Below are 25,260 nucleotides of genomic sequence, written 5' to 3' on the forward strand. Positions count from 1 at the left end.
GCAATAGAGGCCCTGGCATACCCATTCTCTCTCTTTTTCTTTCTCAATTTTCTCTCTCTCTCTCTCTCTGTCTCTCTCTCTCTCTCTCTGAGAGTCAAATAAATAATAAAATTTTTTTTAAGTTACAGGGAGGGTTGAAGGGATGCCTTAGTGGTTAAGACAGCAATTTGCCTGTGAAGCTAAAGGACCCAGGTTTGATTCCCCAGTACCCACATAAGCCAGATACACAAGGTGGTATATGTGTCTGGAGTTCATTTGCAGCAGCTGAAGGCCCTGGCATGCCCATTGTCTTTCTCTCCCTCTCTCCCTCCTTCTCTCTCTCAAAAAAGTAAAATAAATAAATATCTTTTTTAAAAAAGGTACAGGGAGAGTTGGGTTGTTTTGAGTATAAGACCTATATTTCTAACTCACTTTGAAGATTTCTAGCTCTGTCTGGAGACACACACACACACACACACACACACACACACACACACACACACACCAGTGCATGAACAATGAATGAAGACAGTTGGTGGAGAAAGAATTTCTTTTTACTTCCCATGAAAAGATGTTCTCTTTAAACCTTGTTCAGGGTAGTAACACATGGTAATGCCTTTTCTGTCTGCCTTGCATAACTGGAATTAGGCAGAGCAGAGAGAAAAAGGCAAAAATAGTGACATGTAATAACAGCCTCCACAGGAATGATAGCAAAAATGTCAGCCTTTTACTGAAGATCACAGATCTGCATGCCATGAGGAAGGGAGAATAAAGACATGGTAGGGGCTGCCATTGTCTATCCTGCAGCTGGTCTTCTTCAGGGCTAATGAGATTGGAATCTTGTATTCATGCATTATGTGTCAATGGTTATGTATTTTGTTTTACTGTGTGCTATCCTTTGTTCTAGACATGCAAGCACGTTTGGCTCCTAAAGGAAGGTGTTAGTCCTGTAACAGAAGTATAAAGAAGTATAGGTATACCAGAGAGTCTGTCAAAGTCAACTGATGGAAACCAAGTCCCATATACATGCTGCCACTCCACAAAAATCACATATACACACATCCTAGCACACCACACACATTGCTACATCATACACACACTGTGGTGGTTTGATACAGGTGTACCCCGTAAACTTAGGTATTCTGACTGCTAGGGTCCCAGCTGATGGCAATTGGAAATTAAAGCCTCCTAGAGGTGGTGCATTGTTGGGGATGGGCTTATGGGTGTTATAGCCAGTTTCCCCATGCCAGTGTTTGGCACATTTTCCTGTTGCTACTGTCCACCTTATGTTGGCCAGGGGGTGATGTCCACCTTCTGTTCATGCCACCATTTTCCCCTGCCATCATGGAGCTTCCCCTAAAGCCTGTAAGCCAAAATGAACCTTTTTTTCCCACAAGCTGCTCTTGGTTGGGTAATTTCTACCAGCAATGTGAACCTGACTGCAACAGTAAACAGTAAAGTAGCACTGAGGAGTGGGATTGCTGCTAGACCCTGACTCTGTGGCTTTGGACTTTTGGAGCTGATTTTCAAGGGGAATGTGAAAGGATTTGAAACCTTGGCCTAAGACATGCCTTGCAGTGTTGTAAGTACAGCTTGATGTACCATTATGGTCAGAGTTGAAAGACCTGAATGCAGTAAGAACTATGAACTGTGAGGTTTGGTTTATGAGGGTGAGAAAGAGCTTTGCTTGGACTGGGCTAGCAGTTTGTGTGGGAAGCTTGCTGTTATGCCCACGTCCTGAGAGGTTGTGCAGGGTTGCTTTGCATAGAAATGAACTGGTGTGAGCAGAGGCATATGGCACAGAAAGAAAAAATCTTTGGGTGAACTGCTGCTCTTTCAGCTGCAATTGAGAAATTACAACCTTTGAGATTGGGCTAGCTGACCTACACTGGGGTAACAGGAAGAATGTAGACTCTTGTGAAGGGGCCTGAGTGCTCAAGGAGTGTCCTGTTTTTCAAAGTCAGCTTTATTCTCCCCTGGATCAACAAATTTGCACCCTACCTGGTATTGTGGAGTGTAAAAAATGCAGGAAAGAGAGGGTCATTGGCTTTGCAACACGGTCTTGTGTTTTGGAAATGGCCATAGGCAGTGTGAAGCAGGTTTGCTGGATGCCTGCATGGCGACCCTATGGGGCCATGAGGATGAACTGTGGATTGCATTGGAGACCCAGTGGAGATGCTGAGACCATGAGATGGCTGCCGAGGAGCTGCCGGCCCCCATGAAGTTTTCCAGGACTGTGAGTAGCCTAGCTAGAGCGGCGGATTTGGAATTCTAGAGACTTGTTGCTGGTTAGAATTAGTGGACTTAGAGATTTGTTACTGACTATAGTTGTTGGACTTGAAGCCACAGAGTTTGATGTTTGCCCTGATGTTTTAAATCATCTATTGGGTGAATATTTCTTTGCTATGCCCAATGCCATCTTGTTCAGTGTAAGTGTTTATTTTGTGCCATTATGGGTTTTTTGGGGTTATTTTTTGGTATTATGTTTCAGTTAAAAGATGGGGATCTATGAACATCATTGGAATTGACTAAAATTATGGGAACTTTTAAAGTTAGATGAATGCATTGCATTTTACATCATGTATGGTTATCAGTTTATAGGGGCCAGTGGTGGAATGTGGTGGTTTGATTCAGGTGTCCCCCATAAAGTTAGGCGTTCTGAATGCTACATTCCCAGCTGATGGCAATTAGAAATTAAAGCCTTCTTTCTGGAGGTGGTGTGTTTTGGGGGGCAGGCTTGTGGGTGGTATAACTGTGTTTCCCCATTCCAGTGTTTGGCACACTCTCCTATTGTTTTCCACCTGATGTTGGCCAGAGGGTGATGTCCACCCTCTGCTCATGCCATCATTTTCCCTGCCATCATGGAGCTTCCCCTCGAGCCTGTGAGCCAAAATAAACCTCTTTTTCCCACAGGCTGCTCTTGGTTCAGTGATTTCTACCAGCATTGAGTACGTGACTGCAACACACACACACCCTACAATACCACATGTATCCTAAATACATCCTACCACCACATACATATGACATAGGCCATACCTTTCTCTCACACACACACCATGCCACATCATACACAATATGACACACTACACCGATCACACACATACACCCTTCCACGCCACACATCCCTAAAATATCCTACCACCCCATATACATGACACTGGCCATACCTCGCTCACACACACATCATACACACCATGACACACTGCACACATCACACACATACCCTACTACCACATACACGTGACATAGACCATACCTCTCTGACTAGCATACCATAACGCATTATGCACACTATGACATACTACACATCCTACCAAACCAAACCACACACATCACATACACATCACATCCAATCTTGAAACCTTGTTCTTATAAAATACAGATTCATACCAATTACTATGTCTCCCACTGCCCAACTTTGGCAGTAATACTTACAAATATTTACAAGGAGGGGAAAGTGTAAGAAAATAAGATCAAAATTCATTATATCCATGAATGAAAGTATCAAACAAATTTAATGAAAAGCAATCCCTGCAGGCTGGTGTTAAATTCCTCAGCACCCACATAAAGCCAGGCACAAAGTCGTGCAAACATCTGGAATTGGTTTGCAGTAGGAAAAGACCCTGTTGTACACGCACATGCACATGTGCACACACACACACACATAAAAACAAACTTTTATAAAGAGGCCTCTTCATAGAGTGGGAGTTTGGGCAGAAGGGTCCACCAATTTTGTTGCTTAGCTTTGTTCTCCAGATGTGTCTGTCTTTCTTCCTAAAGCTTTGTCTCCATACCTAAACTGAAATTGCCCTCAAAGCATAGAGCTTATGCTTTATGGGTAGACTGTTTTGTTTTTTTTTTTCTTTTTTTCTTTTTTGGTTTTTCAAGGTAGGGTCTCACTCTAGCCCAGGCTGACCTGGAATTCACTATGTAATCTCAGGGTGGCCTGAAATTCATGGCAATCCTACCTCTGCCTCCCGAGTGCTTGGATTAAAGGCTTGCACCACCATACCCAGCTGGTGTATTTTTTTTTAACCCATTGACTATGTTTTAATGCCATTTATATCTGTAGTAAAATAATGCAAGGAATTCTCATATTCCCCTCCCTCCCATTGGCCTTTCCCATGCCCAACCTGTTGTGCTTAGCCAGAAATCAAAACTGATTTTGGTTAGTCAAATGAAGGAACAAGGGCATGTCTTGTCATTTATTTGAGCCTGGGAGTCCCTCATCTGTATGCCTTAGAGCCTACCTTATTGCGCTAAAAGATGAAATGAGACATGTTAAGATTGTGCCCATGGGACATCTAGTGTCATGGTACATTAGGCTTTTAAAAACTGCTGGGTTCCTGTTCCCTTTAAGCATGACTTTGTTGGGCTGAATAATGTTTCCTAATTTTCAAGCCACAGTCTTGCAAGTATGCAGTTACAAGTATTACTGTAAGAGTAACTAGAAGCAGACATGTGAAAACTAGACCCGGGAGAAATGGGAATAGTCGTCGCAGTAAGAGGAGAAGAGTGTTGGGTTTATCTGTCTTAATGGTGTTTCTCAGCATGATTCCATTAGTTGGTTCCTTGGCTCCAAGCAGAAGAGACTCAATAAGACAGTTTTCCCTTTGGTGACTGTTAAACATCTATCCTGTACGTCTTTTACACTAAGCATGAGGGAAACCTATGCAGGGTGAAGCATGTGTTTATCTACCTTCTGTGAATACAGTTATATATCTTCCTCTCTAAGAAACCTGACCTCACTTTCCCAATTCACATTAAGTTCTAGGCTCAGTGCCAATCATTCTCCATTAGCAGCCCTACTTTACTCTACATGCCATTCTCCATCCAATCTGTATCTGAAGGCTTGTGACCAATCTATAGCCTCTGGTTCCTTTGTTGGTTGGATCCAGGCTGGGTTTTGGCTGGGGCTTGGAGCATGATTGGAGGGCTCCCTTGCCCCTCCTTTCCTGGCTGGTCCTGGGCTCCAGCATTAGTATGTGCATGGAAATGCTTGTTTTCAGCTCTCCTTGTCCCTTCATCCCATATATTTCATACAATAATATACTCAGAAAATTCATTTGAGTAAATGAGCTATACTTGCTGGGGTCAACTAGAGTCCCAGGGAGGATGACAGAAGAATTTAAAGATGATGATTGGCCACAATTCTGGCAGGAAGTCAAATTTACTTTGTTGTTCAAAGATACTTCAATAAAGGTACTATTTACAGAGGTAGATATGGGTAAGGTTAAAGGAACTGTTATGATTTTAATCTGAAATGTCTTCCACATACTTATGTTTTAAATGCTTATTGGTAGAGTTATTAATGGAGGCTGTGGAATCTTTAAAAAAAAGGGCCTAGCTATTGGAATCAGGTCACTAGAGGTGGGCCTTTAAGTGTTATAGCATGGCCCCTGGCTCCTGACTTGCTCTCTCTGCTTCCTTGACCACCATGATATGAATAGTCTCCACTACCCCTTTGTGCCACCATGAACTGAGCTATTCTGCCCTGATGGACTGAAATCCTCTCAGTGAGCCAAAATAAATTTTTCCTTGAGTTGGTTCTGTCAGATATTTTGTTCACAGTGATGCAAAAATAATGAATACAGGAACAAACAGAGGTTAGTAGCAAACATAAGGACTAGACTGGAGGGAATTCCTTATGACCCTGTGTAAGTTTCCTTCCTGTTGCTAGGACAAAATAATTGACAAAAACCAGTTTGAGGGAGGAAGGGTTTACTTCAGTTTACAATTTCAGGCTACACCTCATCATAGCAGCAAAGGCCACGATAGCAGACCTTAAGGCAGCTGGTCACATTTGGTCCACAGTGAGGAAGCACACATTATAATGTTCTAAGCAATTACAAGGAATTAAAAACAATGATAAGGACTCCTGGGTAAGATGGTGGCATATTAGCTACACCAAAGCAGCCTAGGGAGGGAAATAAACAGAAACACAGCAAAATACACTCTTCTACTGAAAAATGAAGGTGTATAAGTTATTACCAATCACAGCAGAGAATCAGGAGAGACCAAGATCTTCCAGAGAGGAGTAAACTGGCCAAAATCCTGTCAAGTTGCCAGCAGCCTCAATCTGCAAGTTTGGCTGGTTGGCAGACCAGAGCAGCAGGAGCAGAAAGAAGGTGAGGGGATTTTTCCACTCACCTCAACCTCCTCAAAAAGGAAGAAACATGAAAGGGAAGACACTAGAGACCAGCAGAGCAGCTGTTAAAGGAGAATACAAAGGAGATCAGCTGAGCAGCTCCTGTACAACTCCAGGCACCCTGTAAAATCTCCAATCTCCTTACCATCAGGACCATGAACATCTGGAGAACTCTTTCATCCCTAGCTGCCCAGCACTGAGAGAGATCAAGGTGGGCACTCAGCATTGGCAAGATTGGAAGCCATCCCAAAAGCTAACAGGGCCTCCTTATACAAAGCCAGATACATAGGCCTGCACTGGGAGTGCTAATCTCTTTCCATGTGAGGAAAGGTTGTATATTACATTTGAATGGTATATTCCTGGATGGCTTTACCCCTCTCAAATAAGCTGTATTTTGATGTTGACTATTGTTGCCTTTGCTGTTTTCTGATTTTTAGGGCCTTTGTCTTTTTTTTAAGTCACTATTGGAGGCAGGGACTGGACTGGCCCCAGTCTGACTTGGAACCCATTTCAGAGTAGAAATCTCAACCTCCTAGTTAACAGGATTAAGGGTGTAGGGTAACACACACACCATTAGGGACTTTGGCTTTACTCGGTTATCTGTTTAATCCCCACACTTGTATACTCTGTGCTGGTTTTGATTGAATGTCTATATTGCTCAGTTGAATTTTAGAATTTGCCAGTAATTTGCTCTACCCAGTCTACTACAATGCTTCAATAGCAGGAAACTCAACACCAGGGGTCACTTCTGCTGTTTCTCTTGGAGTATAAGAGGTACACTTGGCACCTTAAACTTCTACACTGAAGATATATAAAGTCAGATTTACATGTCTAAGAACACTGCAGATAATTAGAAAACCCAAGTATCAAATTAACTCAAGATAAAAAAAAAATCTCTACATTACAATACAAGAAATACAAAACATCAAGACAATACAATCCCACCAAAAATTATGAATTCATCAGAGATGACCTCCTGTGAGACTGCTTTAGATGAAATGCCTGGCAAAGATTTTTTAAAAAATGATTATATCTATGGTCAAAAAATCAAAGAAGAAATCAAAAGAATCAAAGAAGAAAACAAATTCCTGAAGGAATCCCAAGAAAACACAGGAAACCAACTTAATAAAATAAGGTCAATACAAAACATTAGTAAAGAAACAGAAATAATGTAATGTAAAACAGCTATTTTTTGGCTGGTGAGATTGCTTAATGGTTAAGACACTTGCCTACAAAGTCTAAGGACCCAGTTTTGATTCACCAGTACCCACGTAAAGCCAGATACACAAGGTAGCACATGATCTGGAGTTTGTTTGTGGTGGCTAGAGGCCCTAGCATGCCCATTCTCTCTCTTTCTCTCTCCTTAGAGATAAGTAAAATATAAAAATAGCCATTTTTTGTTTTCTTATTGAGAATTTTAATACATGAACATACATTCATTTGATCATGTTCCTATCCCTTTATCCTTTTTTTTTTTTTTTGGTCTCCTCTGCTCTACCTCCATTCCCCAAGGACCTTTCTCTTTCAAGATAGTCATTTTTGTTTTGTTGTTTTATGGTTTTTGTCCTCCATGTCTGTATCAGACAGCTTCAGGTTCGCTGAGATGAACTTCCAGACCAGGCACAGTTATGGAGGAAGGGGTTTATTGAAGCTTACAGATCCAGGGGAAGTTCCATAATGGCAGAAGAAGCTGGCCTGTCTTCACAGGTCCAAGCAGAGAGAAAGCAGCACAAGCCAAAAGCCAAAAGCCACACAGCACACTTTAGGAACTCCAGCTAGGTACACTTTGCATATCTTTAGATTGAAATCTGAAACCCACCACCACAGCTTAAGATCCACCCAGTGACATTGCCTCTATCCAGGTGACTACAGATGCAAACTACACACAAAAAAGAACTGAATATATTGGGGGCCATCTATTCAAACCACCACAATGTCAAAATGTTGATGGGCCCAGAACTGTGCTGAAGTTGTGGAAGTATTGGTAAACACCACAGAGTCATATATGCACCAGTCAGTTCATGTTGAGAGAACAGCACCCTCCGGTGTACCTACACACGCTGTGGCTCTTGTAGTCTTCCTGTCCCTTCTCTTGCAGTGTTCCCCGAGGCTTGGAGGGTGTGGTAGAAATCTCCTTTAGAGTTGAGCTCTCCATTCTTTTGGTGGTTTCCCCCCCACCAAGTTAGGGACTCACTCTAGCCCAGGCTGACCTGGAATTTACTATGTAGTCTCAGGATGGTCTTGAACTCACAGCGATCCTCCTACCTCTGCCTCCCAGTGCTGGGATTAAAGGTGTGTGCCACCATGTACAGCAAAACAACTATTCTTAAATGTCCATAGGACATGCTTAAAAATGGGTCATGTTTTAGTACTCAAAAAAAAATTCTAATGAGCAGGAATTATAGAAAAATATCCAGTAGTTATCTATTGTGGCTAACAAAGCATAGCAGCTTAGAACATTGAGGGTGGATGTCAGTGTCTGTAGGTCAGACATCCAAGTGCAGCTCAGCTGTATGTGCTGACTCAAGGTCTCTCATGAGGTTGGACTGAGAATGTGGTCAGTGTGAGAGCTGCACTGACCGAGACTCCAATTCTAGGGTCACTCTCCCGATTGTTAGGAGGGCTCAGTTCCTTATGGGCTGTTGGCTCTACTCCTCAGTACATGGGTCTCTCCACAGGAGAGTTTACAACAGACCAGCTGTCTTGCTGCAGAATAAGAGAGAGACTGAGAAAAAGAATAAGCACACAAGATAGAAATTAGTCTTTATGTGAGCTTTCTTGGAGGTGATGTTCCACTATTTTTCCATATTCTGTTTGTAAGAAGTGATTTACCACATGTAGCCCAAACTCAAGGGGTGCTCATGTCAGAAGGTATTTGAGTACTAGGAAGTGGGGATCCTTAGGTAACATAGCAGAGCCTGCTTCCCACACAGTACAATTGGAAATAAAACCTAAATCAAATCACTTGATAATTAGCTCTCTTAAATTATCCTTATAAAAATATCATTAAAACGACCACAACACAACTAAATATCATTAAAATAACAGGAAAATTTACAGAATGTCACTCAAGCTGTTCATGGTGACAAGTTCCCTTGTTCATTCAATGAATATTAATTGTTTGCTATGTGCCAAACACTCTCCTACGAACTGATAACACAAGGAATTACATAGATAAAAAAACCTGCATTTACAACTTCATATGCTAGTCAATGCAAGAAGATGATGTGCAGTGCTCAGTTTTGAGCATTCTTATGTTTGTGTTACTATTTAGTTGATGGTTTTCCTTTCTTTACATATCTTAGGCAGAGAGAATTGAGGTGACTTTCCCAATGCCACATAGCTAATAAGTGACAATGAGAACATTTGAACCAAGCTTGCCCGCTCTAGACCCTGGCCACTGAACACTATATTTTCCTACCTGATAAGGATTTGTTGATCATATGGATGAAACAGATAAATCTCTGGAAAGGTTTCCCTTGACCAGTCTACCTAGATGCTTAGAAGAGCAATGTATTAACCACTCTGCTTTGTTGTATTTTCCTTAAAGCATTAATCACTATCAAAAATATCTACATGGATTCATTCAGCCATCTAGGAATCTGTGGATTTATTCATCCATCCATCTATGTTAATTGTCTATGTCTCCCTCAACTAAAATAAGGGTATATTCCATGAAAGTAGAGAGTTTTAATAGCATTCTTCACAAAAGGATTTGTGATACCTAGTTCTGGAATACATTAAACACTCCTCAATAAATATCTACTGGCAAAATGAACAAACAATGCATATATTCCTGCCTACTTACCTACATAATATAGAAAAGTATCTGAAAATGTTGAATCACCAATGGACTCACTGCAGCCCCATCACTGGTAGGGGGATCATAGGTGCTTGAACTTATTTTTCCTCTTTATTTTCAGATAGAGGCAGATGAATAGAGGTAGTAGATCGCAGTCTACCCATGAAGCTCAGTGGTGTAGTAACCTTCTTGTTGCTGGCACAGAGCATCCAACCAAAAACAGCTTAAGGGAGGAAAGAGTTTATTTTAATTGACAGACTTAAGGGGAAGCTCCATGATGACAGGGAAAATGGCATGGGCAGAAGCTGAACATTTTCTCCTGGCCAATATCAGATGGACAAAAGCAGCAGGAGACTGACAAAAACTGGCAAGGTGAAGTTATAACACCCATAAGTCCGCCCCCAACAACACACCTCCAGCAAGGCTCCAACGTTCAAATTGTATCAGCTGGGAACCTAGCATTCAGAATACATGAATCTATGGAGGACACCTAATTCAAACCACCACTCAGTGTGATGGCATGTGGTGGTTTGATTCAGGTGTCCCCCATAAACTTAGGTAAATGCTAGTCTCCCCAGCTGATAGCAATTGTAAATTAAAGCCTCCTGGAGGCAGTGTATTGTTGGGGGTGGGTTTATGGGTGTTATATAGTTTCCCCATGCCAGTGTTTGGCACACTCTTCTGTTGCTATGGTCGACCTTCTGTTGGCCAGGGGGTGATGTTATCATTTTCCCTGTGACCATGGAGCTTCCCCTTCAGCCTGTAAGCAAAAATAAACCTCTTTTTCCCACAAGATGCTTTTGGTTGAGTAAGTTCTACCAGTAATGTGAACCTGACTGCAATATGGCACATGCTTGTAATCTCAATAGTGGGGAGGAAGAGAAGGGCATATTATTAGAAAATGCTGGCCAGCCAGTTTAGTGTAGATAAACAAAGTCCAGATGAACAACACCTGAGGAACAACACCCAAGGCTGTCCTTGCACCTCCACCTGCACCCACATGCCCACATGGGTACTTGTACACACGCACACCCCCCAAATTCTCCCCAGGCTGATACTTTGAGAGAGCATAGAGTGGAAACTCCAAATGTGACTGAGTTGTCTTTTCTTTCAGGTGCTCAGAATTTGAGTCGAGGCTCGAAGGCTATGGCAAGGAGCTGGAAGCCTTTAGGAAGCGTGAAGTGATGAGCACAGAAGAAATGAAGAACAATGTTGAAAAGCTTAATGAGCTTTCCAAGAACCTAGAACAGGCGCTGGTGGAATTTGAGGTTGGACTCCTGGGGTGGGGCCTTGGGAATGTAAGATCTGAGAACGGGGGTTCTTGTGTTCTCCTAGCATCACCTGTCAGGTACATCGTATCAATGATTGACCAGTGCTTTCACTGTAATTTTCAACTTCTTTTCCCTTACCCCCCACATTTCAACAGATTTTTGTAAGTCACTAAGTACACATAGAAGACATTGCAGCAGGATGACTGATTACATATATTGAACACTCAGCACGTGTGCAGTAATGTGCAGAGGATCTCATGGGCCACATCTCATTTTATCCCTGTACTGAGTTTGTTATCCTCATACATCTCCCCTTAAAGTGAGAGAAGACTTAGGGATGCTAAATCACTTTCTCAAAGGCCATTGAGCAAGGTTTTTTAACTACTAAAGTCTTATCTTTCAGACAAAGTCATGTAAGAGAGCTTGTAAGCAAGTGCCTCTAACCACTGAGCAATCTCTCTACCCCTAAGCAGGCTTGTGAACAGTCATGAACACCAAGTTCATTGGATATTATGAAAATAGAAACAGGATTATGGTGCATCTGAAACAAAGATGGTAGAGCAAGTATACAATTATTCTACTCTTTCTAGCAGCTGGTTCTCAGGAGCCTGGGTCCTTGGAGGTAGCAGAAGACCTTCTTAATGGAGTCTTTCCCCTCTTCTCCTCTTCTCCTCTCCGAATCAATGAGCCTCTTCCTCCACTTGGCTTTTCTAGTGCTGAGGATTTTGCCTTGGGAGGTTTCTAGGGCTCAGGAGAACCAGCTACACCCATCAGACAGCATCATCATCCCATTTTTCTCACAGCTCATCAATAAGGAGGAAGAGCTGCTAGAGAAGGAGAAGAGTACGTTCCCTCTTCTGCAGGCCTTGATGACCAACAAAGTGCCATATGAGCAGCTATGGGTGACAGCCTACGAGTTCAGCATCAAGTCAGAGGAATGGATGAATGGTAGGCTGTGTTATGATTCTCGTGAAGCGGAATGGGAATAGGCTGGGGATCCAGCCAGTCAGCTCTGAAATCAGATTCCATCTTCAGATTCTGGCTGAACTTCTGATTAGAGTATGACACTCGTGTTAAGACCACAGTTTATGTATTCTGGTAATATAGGATATGGGGGTCAAAGAGCCAGGCCTATTTCCAGAATCAAGCCAGATTGGGAGCACCCAGAGACATGCACTGGGCAGTGACTCCAAAGAGTAGATAAAGGGAGATTTAGAAAGCAGGTCCTCTTTGATGCAGCCTTAAAAAGGGCCAGACTGTCACGCACTTATGCAAACTGCATTTTACTCTAGGCTCTGACGTCCAGGAGGCCTTTTAAGGGTAGAAGCAATCTTAATGACAGAGCCATGGAGAAAGAAGGAAGAACCATGAGTGACTTTCTGGGTTTTGGTTCAGGCAGTTTTGTAGATCTTTCCTTCACTGAATAGAGCCACAACAGTTTTGGCAGGGGGATCCCCTTCAGTTTGAATGCATTGAATTTGAGTTACCTGCAAATACATCCACATGGAAATCATAGTGGCTGACTGTATCAGTACGGATATTAGGAGATGAGTTTGGCACAGGTGATTGAGACTGAGGAGTAAGTGATGGGTAGATTATAATTAAAGCCATGAATGCTGTCTCCAGTGCCAGATGTTTAAGATGAAAGCAGAGACCCTTGAGTTTACTTCCAGCATTTCAGTATTATGAACACGACTGGGAAGAACTTCCTCACTGACAAGTAGCTATGATTATTTTCTTAGCATGGATTCCTAATAGTGAAATGACTAGCTTGAAAAGGACATGTTGTGAAAGTTTTTAAGATTTTTTTTTTTTTTCGAGGTAGGATCTCACTCTAGGCCAGGCTAACCTGGATTCACTGTGTAGTCTCAGGGTGGTCTTGAACTCACAGCAATCCTCCTACCTCTGTCTCCTAAGTGCTGCGATTAAAGGCATGCACCACAATGCCCGGCAATTTTTAACATTTTAAAAATAACTTTTGTTATTATTTTCCAGAAAAGGTACATGTTTAAATTCATTATTTAAGCATTTAAGAGTGCTCATTTCTCACACCTGTAACAAGTCAGAGGAATACCAACATTGAAAACTGTGTTTACTAATTGATATTTAAAATGGTATCATTTATGTATTATTTATTTATTTGAGAGAGAGAGAAAAAAAGAAGCAGAGAGAGAGAGAGAGAGAGGGGGAGAGAGAGAGAGAGAAAGAGAAAGAGAGAGAGAGACATTGAGATGGGGGCGGGGGCAGATAGAGAGATAGGGCCTCTAGCTACTGCAAATGAATTCCAGATGCATTCATCACCTTGTGCATCTGGCTTACATGAGGCTTGGGAAATCAAACCTAGCTCTTTTGGCTTTTCAGGCAAGCGCCTTAACCACTAAACTATTTCTTCAGCCTTAAAGTGGTATCCTTTTAGTTTTTCCCCCCTTCTTTTAATTGACAACTTTGATTCTTATAAACAAACCATGATATTTCCCTCCCTTCCCCCACTTTCTCCTTCACTACTCCACTCTCCATCATATTCCCTTCCACTCTCCCTTAATCTCTCTTTTATTTTGATGTCATCATCTTTTCCTCCTATTATGAGGGTCTTGTGAAGGTATTGCTAGGCACTGCGAGGTCATGGATATCAAGGCCAATTTTTGTCTAGACAGTTGCATTGTAAGGAGTGGTACTTTTCCTTTGGCTCTTATATTCTTTCTGCCACCTCTTCTGCAATGGACCCTTTTGGAGGGTGTGATAGATATATTTCAGTGCTGGACACTACTCTGTCCCTTCTCCTCAGCACTATGTTGCCTTTTGGGTCATCTCAGTGGTCATTGCCATCTAAAAGAGAAGCTTCTCTAACCTGAACTGAGAGTAGCATTAATATATGAATATGAACATTAAATGTAGTGCTTTCAAGGCAGTTTGGTGAGAATAACATACACATTTAGCCAGACAAGAGCAGGGTTTATACCCCTAAGGCTTATGACCACCCCTGCCATAGGCTTTTGATTAGGTTTTTAGTACTAGGCATGTATTCCCTCCCATAGAGCAGGCCTTCAGTCCAGTTAGAGAACAGTTGGTTTCCCCCAGAGCAGACATGCCACTATTGCACTTGTTCAGTCATTTGGCCTGTCTGGCCAAACTTGAGGCTTCCATTGTCCACTGTTTCCACCACTGATGACTTCTGTCTCCCATAGGGCTGCATGCAGTGCAGCTTTTTCTAGCTTTCAGTTGCCTGGGCTACAGAGAGAAGGTTTTCTTCTCAGCACCAGCTTGATTTCTCAGTGACTTTGCTGCTCAAGCATGTGAATTCTTCAGCAATAGGGTCTTACCATCTGTTTCCCAAGGGAAACCAAGGGACTTGGAAATAGCTTGTAATATTTTGGAATCAACAGGGACCTTCCTGGCTGATAACTCACTGACAGGTATCTCATCCCTGGCAATGAAAAATTTCTAGTAACAATCTATGGCTTCTGGATGTGTCATTATGCAAAAAAGTAGGTTTTCATATGTCTTATTCAGAATATCTTGAATTTTGATTGACCCTCCCTCTGCCACCCTTCTTTTATATAACCTTTCCCTGGCCTCGCTTAGGCCTTTCCCCTCCCTGTAATCTATTCTACCACTTACATATATCTTCCCCTTAAGTCCTTCCCTCCCCTTCCTCCATTATAGTCTTTTTCTAGCTTACTGGCCTCTGCTACAGATTTTTGGTTGCTGATCACACACAAGTCTATACATTTGTAGCTAGGATCCACATATGAGAAGGAATATGTAACATTTGGTTTTCTGGACCTGGGTTACCTCACTTACTATAATAATTTCCAGATCCATACTTCCCTGCAAATTTTATAATTTCATTTTTCTTTACCACTGAATAGAACTCCATAGTGTAAATTTACCATTTATTTATTATCCATTCATCTGTTGAGGGACATCTAGGCTGGTTCCATTTCCTAGCTATTGTGGATAGAGCAGCAATTAACATGGTTGTGCAAGTATCTCTACGGTAGTGAGAAGAGTCATTAGGATATATGTCTAGGAGTGCTGTAGCTGGATCATATAGTAAATCTATTTTTCGCTCTCTCAAGAGCCTTCACACTGATTTCCATAATGGCTGTACCAAGATTACATTCCCTCTAAAAGTGTAGAATGGTTCCCCTTTTTCCATATCCTCACCAACATTGATTGTCATTTTTTTTTTCTTGATGGTAGCCATTCTGATAGGATTGGGATGGAAACTCAGAGTAGTTTTAATTTGCATTTCCCTGATGGCTAAGGATGTAGAACACCTTTTTAGATGTTTATATGCCATCTGTATGTCTTCTGGTGAGAACTTTCTATTTAGTTCCATAGCTCTCCACTTTAAAAAATTTGGCTTGTTTGATTTTTGTTTGGTTTTTTGAGTTCTTTGTATATTCTGGTTATTAGTTATCTGTCAGATGGGTAGTTGCAAAGATTTTCTCCCATTCTGTAGGTTGTCTTTTTGCTCTGTTCACAGTGTCCTTTGCTGTACAAAAGCTTTGTAATTTCATGAGATCCCGGTGATTATTAGTGGTTTTATTTCCTGAGCAATTGGGGTCCTATTCAGAAAGTCATTGCCTATGCCGATATGTTGAAGGGTTATCCCTACCTTTTTCTCTTGCAGTTTCAGAGTTTCATGTCTGATATTAAGGTCCCTGATCCACTTGGGCTTGATTCTTATGCATGGAGAGAGACAAGAATCTATTTTCATCCTTCTACATGTAGATATCCAGTTTTCCAGCGCTACTTGTTGAAGAGGCTGTCTTTTCTCCAAGAATATTTTTTTTGCATTTTTGTCAAAAATCAAATGGCTGTAGCCTTCTTGGATTAACATCTGGGTCCTCCATTCTGTTCTATTGATCTACATGTGTGTCTTTGTGCCAGTACCATGCTGTTTTTGTAACTATGGCTTTGTAATATAGCTTAAAGTCAGATATGGTGATACCACTAGCCTTATTTTTGTTGCTCACAATTGTTTTGGCTATTTGAGGTTTTTTTTTTTTTTTGTGCTTCCAAATGAATTTTAGGATTTTTTTTTCTATTTCTATGAAGAATTTCATTGTAATTTTAATGGGGATTACATTAAATTGTAGATTGCTTTTGGTAAGATTGACATTTACACAATATTGATTCTTCCAATCCAAGATCATGAGATGTCTTTCCATTTCCTTGTGTCTTCTGCAATTTCTAACTTGAGATTTTTAAAGTTCTCATTGTAGAAATCTTTCACTTCCTTGGTTAAGTTTATTCCAAGGTACTTTATTTTCTTTGAGGCAATTGTGTATGGGACAGATTCCCTGATTTTATCCTCTGTAAGTTTGTTGTTAGTATATAGGAAAGCAACTGATTTCTGTGTATTTACTTTGTATCTTGCTAAACTGCTAAAAGTGTTTATCAGTTCTAGCAGTTTGCTGGTAGAGGTTTTAGGGTCCTTTATGTATAGAAGCATATCATCTGCAAATAATGATAATTTGATCTCTTCCTTTCCAATTTGTATCCCTTTTATGAGTGTCTCTTGCCTTATTGCTATAGCTAAAACTTCCAGTACTATATTAAATAAAAGTAGAGACAGTGGACACCCTTGTCTTGTTCCTGATTTTAGTGAAAAAGCTTCAGTTCTTTCCCCATTTAATATTATGTTGGCTATAGGTTTGTCCCAAATAGCTTTAATTATGTTGAGATATGTTCCTTCTATTCCTGGTTTCTGTAATACTTTTACCATGAAAGGATGTTGGATTTTGTTGAATGCCCCTTCTGCCTCTATTGAGATAATCATTTGATTTTTGTCCTCCGGTCCATTTATATAGTATATTACATTTATTGATTTGCATATGTTGAACCATCCCTGCATCTCAGGGATAAAGCCTACTTGGTTGGGGTGAACAATCTTTCTGAGATATTCTTGTATTCTGTTTGCCAATATTTTGTTCAGAATTTTTACATCTATGTTCATGAGGAAGATTGATCTATAATTTTCTTTGTTTGTTCTGTCTTTGTCTGGTTTTGGTATCAGGGTGATGCTGGCTTCATAGAAGGAGTTTGGTAGAATCCCTTCCTTTTCTATTTTGTGGAAATAGCATTGGTGTTAGTTCTTCCATGAAGGTCTGGTAAAATTCCAGTGAATCCATCTAGGCCTGAACTTTTTTTAGTTGAGAGACTTTTTATAACTGCTTGGATCTCTGTACTTGTTATAAGTCTATGTAAATGGTTTATTTCATCTTGATTTAATTTTGGTAGGTCATAGGAATCAAGGAAATCATCTACTTTCAGATTTTCAAACTTAGAGGTATACATGTTCTTAAAGTATGTCCTTAGGATTTTCTGAATTTCTTTGGTATCTGTTGTAATGGTGACTTTTTCATCTGTAATTTTATTAATTTTGTCTCTTCTCTCTTTCTTCTGGTAAGATTTGTTAGGAGTTTTTATATCTTGTTTATCCTTTCAAAGAACTAACTCTTTGTTTGATTGATTCTTTGGATTTTTTTTGACATTTCTATTTCATTAATTTCTGCCCCAATCTTTATTATTTCTTCTTGTCTACTGATTTTTGGTTTGCCTTGTTCTTCTTTTTCCAAGGCCTTAAAGTAAAGCATCAAATTGTTTATTTGTGAACTCTCTAATTTCTTAATATAGGCAGTTAAAGCTATCAGTGTCCCTCTTAGGACTGCCTTCATTGTGCCCCAAAGGTTTTGGCATGTTGTATTATCATCATCATTTGGTTCTATGAATTTATTGATTTCCTTTTTGATTTCTTCAATGACCTATTCATCATTCAATAGTGTACTATTTAGTATCCATGAATTTCTGTATGCTCTGTAGCTTTTCTTGTGGCTGATTTGCAGTTTAATCCCATTGTGGTCAGATGGAGTACAAGGGATTATTTCAGTTTTCCTGTATTTGTTGAGAGTTGCTTTGTGTCCTAATATATGGTCTATTGTAGAGAATGTTCCATATGCTGTTGAGAAAAATGTATATTCTGAAGCATTTGGATGGAATGTTCTATAGATATCTATTAGGTCCATTTGTTCCATGACATCATTTAATTCAGCTGTCTCTCTATTTTTTTGCTGGGATGACCTGTCAATTGATGAGAGTGGGGTATTGAAGTCTCCTACTACAATTGCATTTGATGTTATCTGTGACCTTAAGTCTGATAGTGTTTGTTTGATGAGACTGGGAGCCCCCATGGTAGGTACATATATGTTTAGGAGTATAATGTCCTCCTGTTGGAGTGTTCCTTTAATCAGAATAAGATGACCTTCTTTATCTTTCCTCACTAGTGGTGGTTTGAAGTCTATCCTGTCAGGATAGCAACCCCTGCTTGTTTCCTAAACCCATTTGCTTGAAATACCGTTTTCCATCCTTTCACCCTAAGACAGTGTCTATCTTTTATTGAGAGATGAGTTTCCTGGAGGCAACAAATGGCAGGATCCTGCCTTTAATCTAGTCTGAAAGCCTGCATCCTTTGGTTGGGGCATTGAGGCCATTGATATTAAGATTTCTTATTGAAAGGTATGTGCTTATTCTCACCATTCTTCTTGTTTTGCAGTGCTTCTTGTTTTCCCTTTACTCACTTGTTTTAACTGTTATTTGTGTATAGTTTATTTTCTTCTATTTCCTCCTGAGTGTGTTTTGATTTCTCTCTCTCTCTCTCTCTCTCTCTTTTTTTTTTTTTTTTTTTTTTTTGGTTTTTCAAGGTAAGTTCTCACTCTAGGCCGGGCTGACCTGGAATTCACTATGGAGCCTTAGGGTGGCCTCGAACTCATGGTGATCCTCCTACCTCTGCCTCCCGAGTGCTGGAATTAAAGGCGTGCGCCACCATGCCCGGCTGCTTTCTCTTCAGTGTGTAGGATTCACACTGTATTTTCTGTAGAGCTGGTTTAGTTGTCATAAATTTCCTTAGCCTGTTTTTGTTGTGGAATGTCCTTATTTCTGCATGAATTTGGATGGATAGCTTTGTAGGATAAAGTAATCTTGGTTGACAGTTGTTATCTTTCAGAAATTGGAATACATCATTCCAAGCCCTACTGGCTTTTAAAGTTTGTGCTGAGTAATCTGCTGTGATTCTGATGGGCTTGTCTTTGTAATGGACTTGCTTTTTCTCTCTAACTGCTTTCAATATATTTTCTTTGGTTTTCATGTTTATGTTTAATTATAACATGGTGAGGAGAGGTTCTTTCCAGGTTTTGTCTGATTGGTGTTCTAAAAGTTTCTTGTATTTGAATTAGCATTTCTTTCCCAGTGTGGGGAAATTTTTCTTCTATAATTTTGTTGAAAATGCCTATTAAGCTTCTGGATTGAAATTCTTCTCCTTTGACTATACCCTGCATTCTTATGTTTAATCTTTTCATGGTGTCCCAGATATCTTGAAATTCTCATTCATGCCTTCCTATTAGCTTCTCTTTCTCTTTGTTGGACTGTATTAGGTCTGCCACCTGTTCTTCTAGTTTAGATATTCTGTTCTATCCATTCATCCATTCTACTGGTAAGACCTTCCACAGAGTTTTTTATTTGACTGGCTCTGTTCTTCAATGATAGAATTTTTAAAAGTTTTTTTTCCCTTAATTGCTATTAAAGTCAAATGTGTATTGAGAAGTCAAATCCCTAAGTTTATAAATACATGAGAAAAGTGCTTCAGAGAGAGAGAGAGAGAGAAAGAGGGAGGGAGGGAGGGAGGGAGGGAAGGAGGGAGGGAAGGAGAGAGAGAGAGAGGGAGAGAAGTTCTGTCTCTTCTTGGCCTTAATAATTACACATAACAGAAGTAAGTCACTTCCTATATCCCCCCCCCCCACCACCACCTTCAGGCTCTTGGGTAGGAAGAATTCCTTTTCATCCTACTGGTAAAGTCACTGTTAATTCAGGCAGACTCTCTGAAGCAGAGGCTACCCCTTGTCATATAGGTGTTTTTCTATTCTAATCCCCACCTACATCTTCTTTTAAGTTTTCATTTTTGATGACTCAAGCATGTTAAATGAGTGAATCAACATTGAGTCTAGGCAGCCCTAGAAGCTGTGTCTTGGAGTGAATGAGCAACATCATAATACAAGAGCTGATGCTAATTTGAAATATCCAACAGAAGTAGCATGAGGAGATGTGTTGGCTGAATCTGAAATCTAAATGATTCCCTGCAAGACAGGGGGAAAGAAATTAATGCTCTGAAGTACTTTGAAAAAGGAAGTGTCATTCTTTGTTTCTAAAATAATTTTAAATATATATAAAGGTTGCCAGAGCTATACAGAGGGCTCTCATATCTTCACCCACATAAATTCTCTAGTTGCTATTTCACATCTGTGGGACTCTCTTTAATCCTACTAAGCAGCATTTAAAATAAATCAGAACAATCATGGCTCTCAATATACATCCAGGCATGACGTTAGTCACCTTATTTTACTATTCCACTTCTTTTGTACACTCTTCCTTCCAGGCACCCTTTGTTACCCTGTGTCACAGGAGATATTGCTGAGGCTTGGAGAAGTTCAGTAACATGCCCAAGGCTTTATTAAATAGAGAGAGTTTCAAATCCAGCCCCAAAGCCCAAGCTGTTCACATATCCATGCAGCCATCACTATTACCAATACAGGCAATTAAAGGTAGACATGAAGGCTGGAGAGACGGTTTAGAAGCTAAGGTGCTTGTCTGCAAAGTCTAAGCACTCATGTTTGAATCTCCAGGTTCCACACTACAATGTCACACCCAGAGGCTCACACATCTGGTATTCTTAGACTCAGGCATGCCCATTCTCTCTCTTTCTCTCTCTGCTTCTTTGTATTTTTCTTTCCCTGTCTCAAATAAATAATAAAATAATATAGTATAATATATTTTAAAAGGTAGACATGACAAATATCTACATCTTAGTCTGATCCTTCTTCCCTTACCTCATCTTTTCAATTTCAGGACCCCTCTTCTTACTGAATGCTGAGGAAATTGCAGAAGTGATAGGGAATATGTGGCGAACAACATACAAATTGACCAAGACCTTCGCCGATGTGCCTGCACCAAGGCGCTTAGCAGAGAATCTCAAGTTGAAGATTGAGAAGTTCAAGCAGTATATACCCATCCTCATCATTTCGTGCAACCCGGGCATGAAAGACCGGCACTGGCAGCAGGTTCTTATCACTGTCCCCAGGTGGCCCAGCCCTAGAAACAGGAGACATTGCTGAGTCAAGCTTCTCCCTACTAAGAGGAGAATCTATTTGAAGCCATGGGGGTTGCAATGGGCATGATGGCCTTTTGCAGAAAGGGAATGGGTGGGCTGGGGTATGAACTTCCTGCTTCATGAGCGGCTTGATCCTTTTTCTGGTATACTGCTTCTGGTGGGTGAATATTGTTTCAGCCAGTGGCTCCCGAGCCTGGTCTGCTGTCATAGGAAAACCTCTTTGCTGCTGGCAGTCATTCAGGGTGATGAGGGGATGTCAACACAACATGAAGGCCTTGATTGATTATCTGGTGTACAGGAAGCTGGGTACCCTGTCTTACCCTGGGGCCTTGAAAATGCTACAGATTTTGGAGCATGCCTTTGGTATGGACTTCCACAGTCATGCAGAGTAGGCTCAGATGTACTTTTGCAAGTCATGTGTGGTGCTGCATGCCCATAGTCCCAGCACTTGGGAGGCTAAGGCAGAAGGATTACTGTAAATTGAAAGCCAGCTTGAATTACAGAGTGACACTTTGTCTCAAAAACATAAAAAATAAACAAATAGCCCCACAAAAAAAACAAGAAGTAATTTAGCAATTTGTACTTTTCTTTCAGCCCTTTGAGCCTATAAATGAAACTAATATTCTCCCTAAAAATAGTTGAGATTTTTATAAGCAGCCAAGTGTGAGGGTGACAAGTGAGGTGTGAACACTAAACAGAAAGAAGAAAGTTCTCTGTGTTTCTAAATTGATGGTCACAAGCAAGGACTAGCAGTAGTCTTGAAATGTCCTCTACCAGCGAACTGCTACATGGAAGTGCAGAGGTGGCTGGAATGAGGACAGGGACCCTGAGAGAACCCAAACTGACAGCATGCACATCACCTCCAGGAGGAGGGACTCAAACCCATGGCGAGAAACATGTTGATCTCTCCAGGAAGACAGGGGTCTTGGTTCATGTGATGTTCAGGATTTGCCTGGAGGGAGCTGCTACTTTCAGTTTCCCAGGAAGCCTCACAGAATACGTGGAGGTTGGGGTACTGTGTTGGAAGGCAGGGGGAGAGGCCGTCCTGGTGGACAGAGCTCTGCCTTTGAAATGTCCCAGGAGGGGATCTGCAAAGGGTAGCTGACCTTGGTATTCACAGGGTTCCTCTCCTTATGGACTTGGACGAACTAGATATTCAGCTTGCTTGGGGAAGTTGGGTGGACAGGTGGTCCTAAGATAGTGCAGGCTTTCTCCATGAGATGGCCCTATTGAGAGTGTCTTCATGAGTGCTGTGTAAAGAATACTCCTTGGGACTGAGAGTTTAATGCAGTGGTGGAATGCTTGCCTAGCATGCACAGGCCCTGAGCTTGATCCCCAGCACCACAAAGACATAATGTAATACTCCCGGGGGCTCCAGTCCCTCCACCTCGTAACTCCTCTGTTAGGAAGGATGCTGTTCTCATATATGAACAGTAAAAATCCTAACCAGTGTCAGACAACCATAATTCTCATACTCGTGATTCTAATTATATACCACTTAGATCAGACAATGTTCCTTAGAATTGTAATTGTATCAAGAAAATAAGAAATATAGGCCACCAGACATTATGTTGCATGCTTTATTTTGTATCTGCAATTTCATCCTCAATAACCCTTTGGTTAGGAAATACTCGTTATCTCCATTTATTTTCTTGAAATTTTATTTATTTGTGTACATGCATGTTCACACACATTCAACAGCAAGTGTTGGAAGTCAGAGGAGTTTGTGCTCTACTTTGACACAGGGTTTTGCTACTGCTAATGAGCCTGGCCTAGGAGCTTTGCATTCCCCTGGCTCTGCCTCCCATTGTTACAGTGCACTGGGATCACAGACACATGCACCACTCTGCATCTGGCTTTATGTGGGTGCTAGGGAATTGAACTCAGTAAGCAGACAAACTTTGAAAGCAAGTGCCTTTAACTGCTGAGCCACCTCTCCACCTGTTATCTCTCCCTGTTACCTCTATTTCACAAGTAGGAAAACCAAGTCTTGGAGGTATTAACTTGTTAGTGGGAATGGAGGGAATTGGAACCCAGGTCTGTTTGTCTTAAGGAGAAAGATGAGAGGACCAAAAACATCAGGCAGTAGGAGTTGTGAACCATGGGTAAAAGTAGTCACAGACCTTGGAAGGTGGTTCTGGAAGAAGAAGACACTAAAATGGAAACCCAATGGACTAAGCAGGTAATAGATGAACTCAGAAAGGACCAAGGCCACTAGATGCACTCAGGGCTGTTCCCAGTAGGTCACACCACAGCCACATCCCTGTGACAATCCCTGGCCTGGGGCAACTCTCTACCCAGTATCTCACTCAGGTGATTAATTTTCACACATTCTGGCTCTGGCAGGGTTCAGAGAGTCACCTGTAGTTCTCAAGACCTGGGGACAGATCTTCTGGGGTCCTAGGACAGACAGGTTTCTGGCCATTTATGAAAATTTAAGCGGGATGACACCATGCTGTTATAATACACCAAGGCTAGCCCTAACATTTGGATGTGCTGTTGAATAGAAGCATCACCCAGCCATACAGAAGTTTTAAAGCTTCTGGTAGGCACAGTTTAAAAACTAAACAAGCCAAGTGTGGTAGTGCACACCTTTAATCCCAGCACTTGGGAGGCAGTGGTAGGAGGATTTCTGAGAGTTTGAGGCCACCCTGAGACTACATAATGAGTTCCAGGTCAGCCTGGGCTACAGTGAGACCCTACCTCGAACCCACCCCCCCCCAAAAAAAGTAAAGGAAACAGGTGAAATAAATTTTATGAATATATATTATCTAATGTACTATGTTATTACTTACTCATCAATGTGAAAAAATGCCATGTGACATATGTGGTACATGGTGTATATTTATACTTAGAGCCATCTCAACTAAACTAGTGCATTTCACGTGTTCAGGAGCCACAGTGGGCTACCTAGTTGTTACTCACTGGACGCTGTAGGTCCAGGCCCTTTGAATTAGAGAACTAAATGCCGTGTCAGTCTCTATAATTAAGAAAGAAAAAAAGAAACAGTTGAAAACAAAACCACCACCATCTGAGTCCTTATTGTGGGCCAGGTTTTGTGCCAAGTGCTGTACAGAGCTGTGTCCTTCAGTCTCAGAGCGAGTTGGCGTGTTGCCTGAGTGAGGGGTCAGGATTGCCAGAAACAGTTGTACAGATTTTGCATTGTACAGCCCTAGAAAATACTATTGCTGTACACTTACAGATTGTACTTCTTAGAGCTATTCAGTGTATAATACACATAGAAAACCTGCCAGAGTTAGATGGATCCAAGTCCCAGTTCTACCATTTATTAGTTGGAATAGTCTTGGACAAGATAATTAATCTAGGTCAGATTCCTTATATGTCACGTGGGAATAATAATACATTAGCATCTTCCTCATGTTGCTGTGAAAATGAAATAAATACATAAAGCTCTTGAAGCATGAGCCCTCAGCAAATTTTCATTTTTATTTTTTCCATTACTATAATGGTCCTCCAGGTGTCCCCAGAACCCACATTTGAAACCACCGGAGTTAGCTGGTTTATTCAGGCTTTCACTACATAAATATTTATCGGTATCTATTAAATGTCATGTACCAGGACACAGAGCTAAGTAAGAGCATGACAGGGCTCCCATGTCTGCTCCTGCGCTGGCATTCTTTAATCCTGAAGAAGCCAGGCAGAGTCACAGTTGATCAATGGATCCTCATTCCTTTTTCCCCTCATCTCCTCTTCAGCATGGGGGAATCCCCATTCTTCTCTGATTTTTTCAGTTCCTTAGAGGTACTCAGAAGCTATCAGAGCTTTACTTAATACTCTTTTCAGGCTAAAGACATAACTTACTGGCAGAGCACTTACCTACAATATGCAAGGTCCTGGCTTCAGTCCCCAGCACTGTAATCAGTCAATCAAT

General features: G+C 41.1%; 1 protein-coding gene across 1 annotated transcript in view; it reads left to right on the forward strand.

The window, feature by feature from the left end:
• Dnah3 (dynein axonemal heavy chain 3) overlaps positions 1–25,260 on the forward strand; it is a 205,173-nt gene that overhangs the window by 47,514 nt on the left and 132,399 nt on the right. Inside the window, exons 16-18 of the mRNA XM_045143809.1 lie at positions 11,044–11,197; positions 12,004–12,148; positions 21,107–21,318. Of these exons, the coding sequence (XP_044999744.1) occupies positions 11,044–11,197; positions 12,004–12,148; positions 21,107–21,318 (511 nt within the window). The remainder of the gene's footprint in view (positions 1–11,043; positions 11,198–12,003; positions 12,149–21,106; positions 21,319–25,260) is intronic.

This window comes from Jaculus jaculus, chromosome 2 (assembly GCF_020740685.1).
Source record: "Jaculus jaculus isolate mJacJac1 chromosome 2, mJacJac1.mat.Y.cur, whole genome shotgun sequence".
Lineage (NCBI taxonomy): Eukaryota > Metazoa > Chordata > Mammalia > Rodentia > Dipodidae > Jaculus > Jaculus jaculus.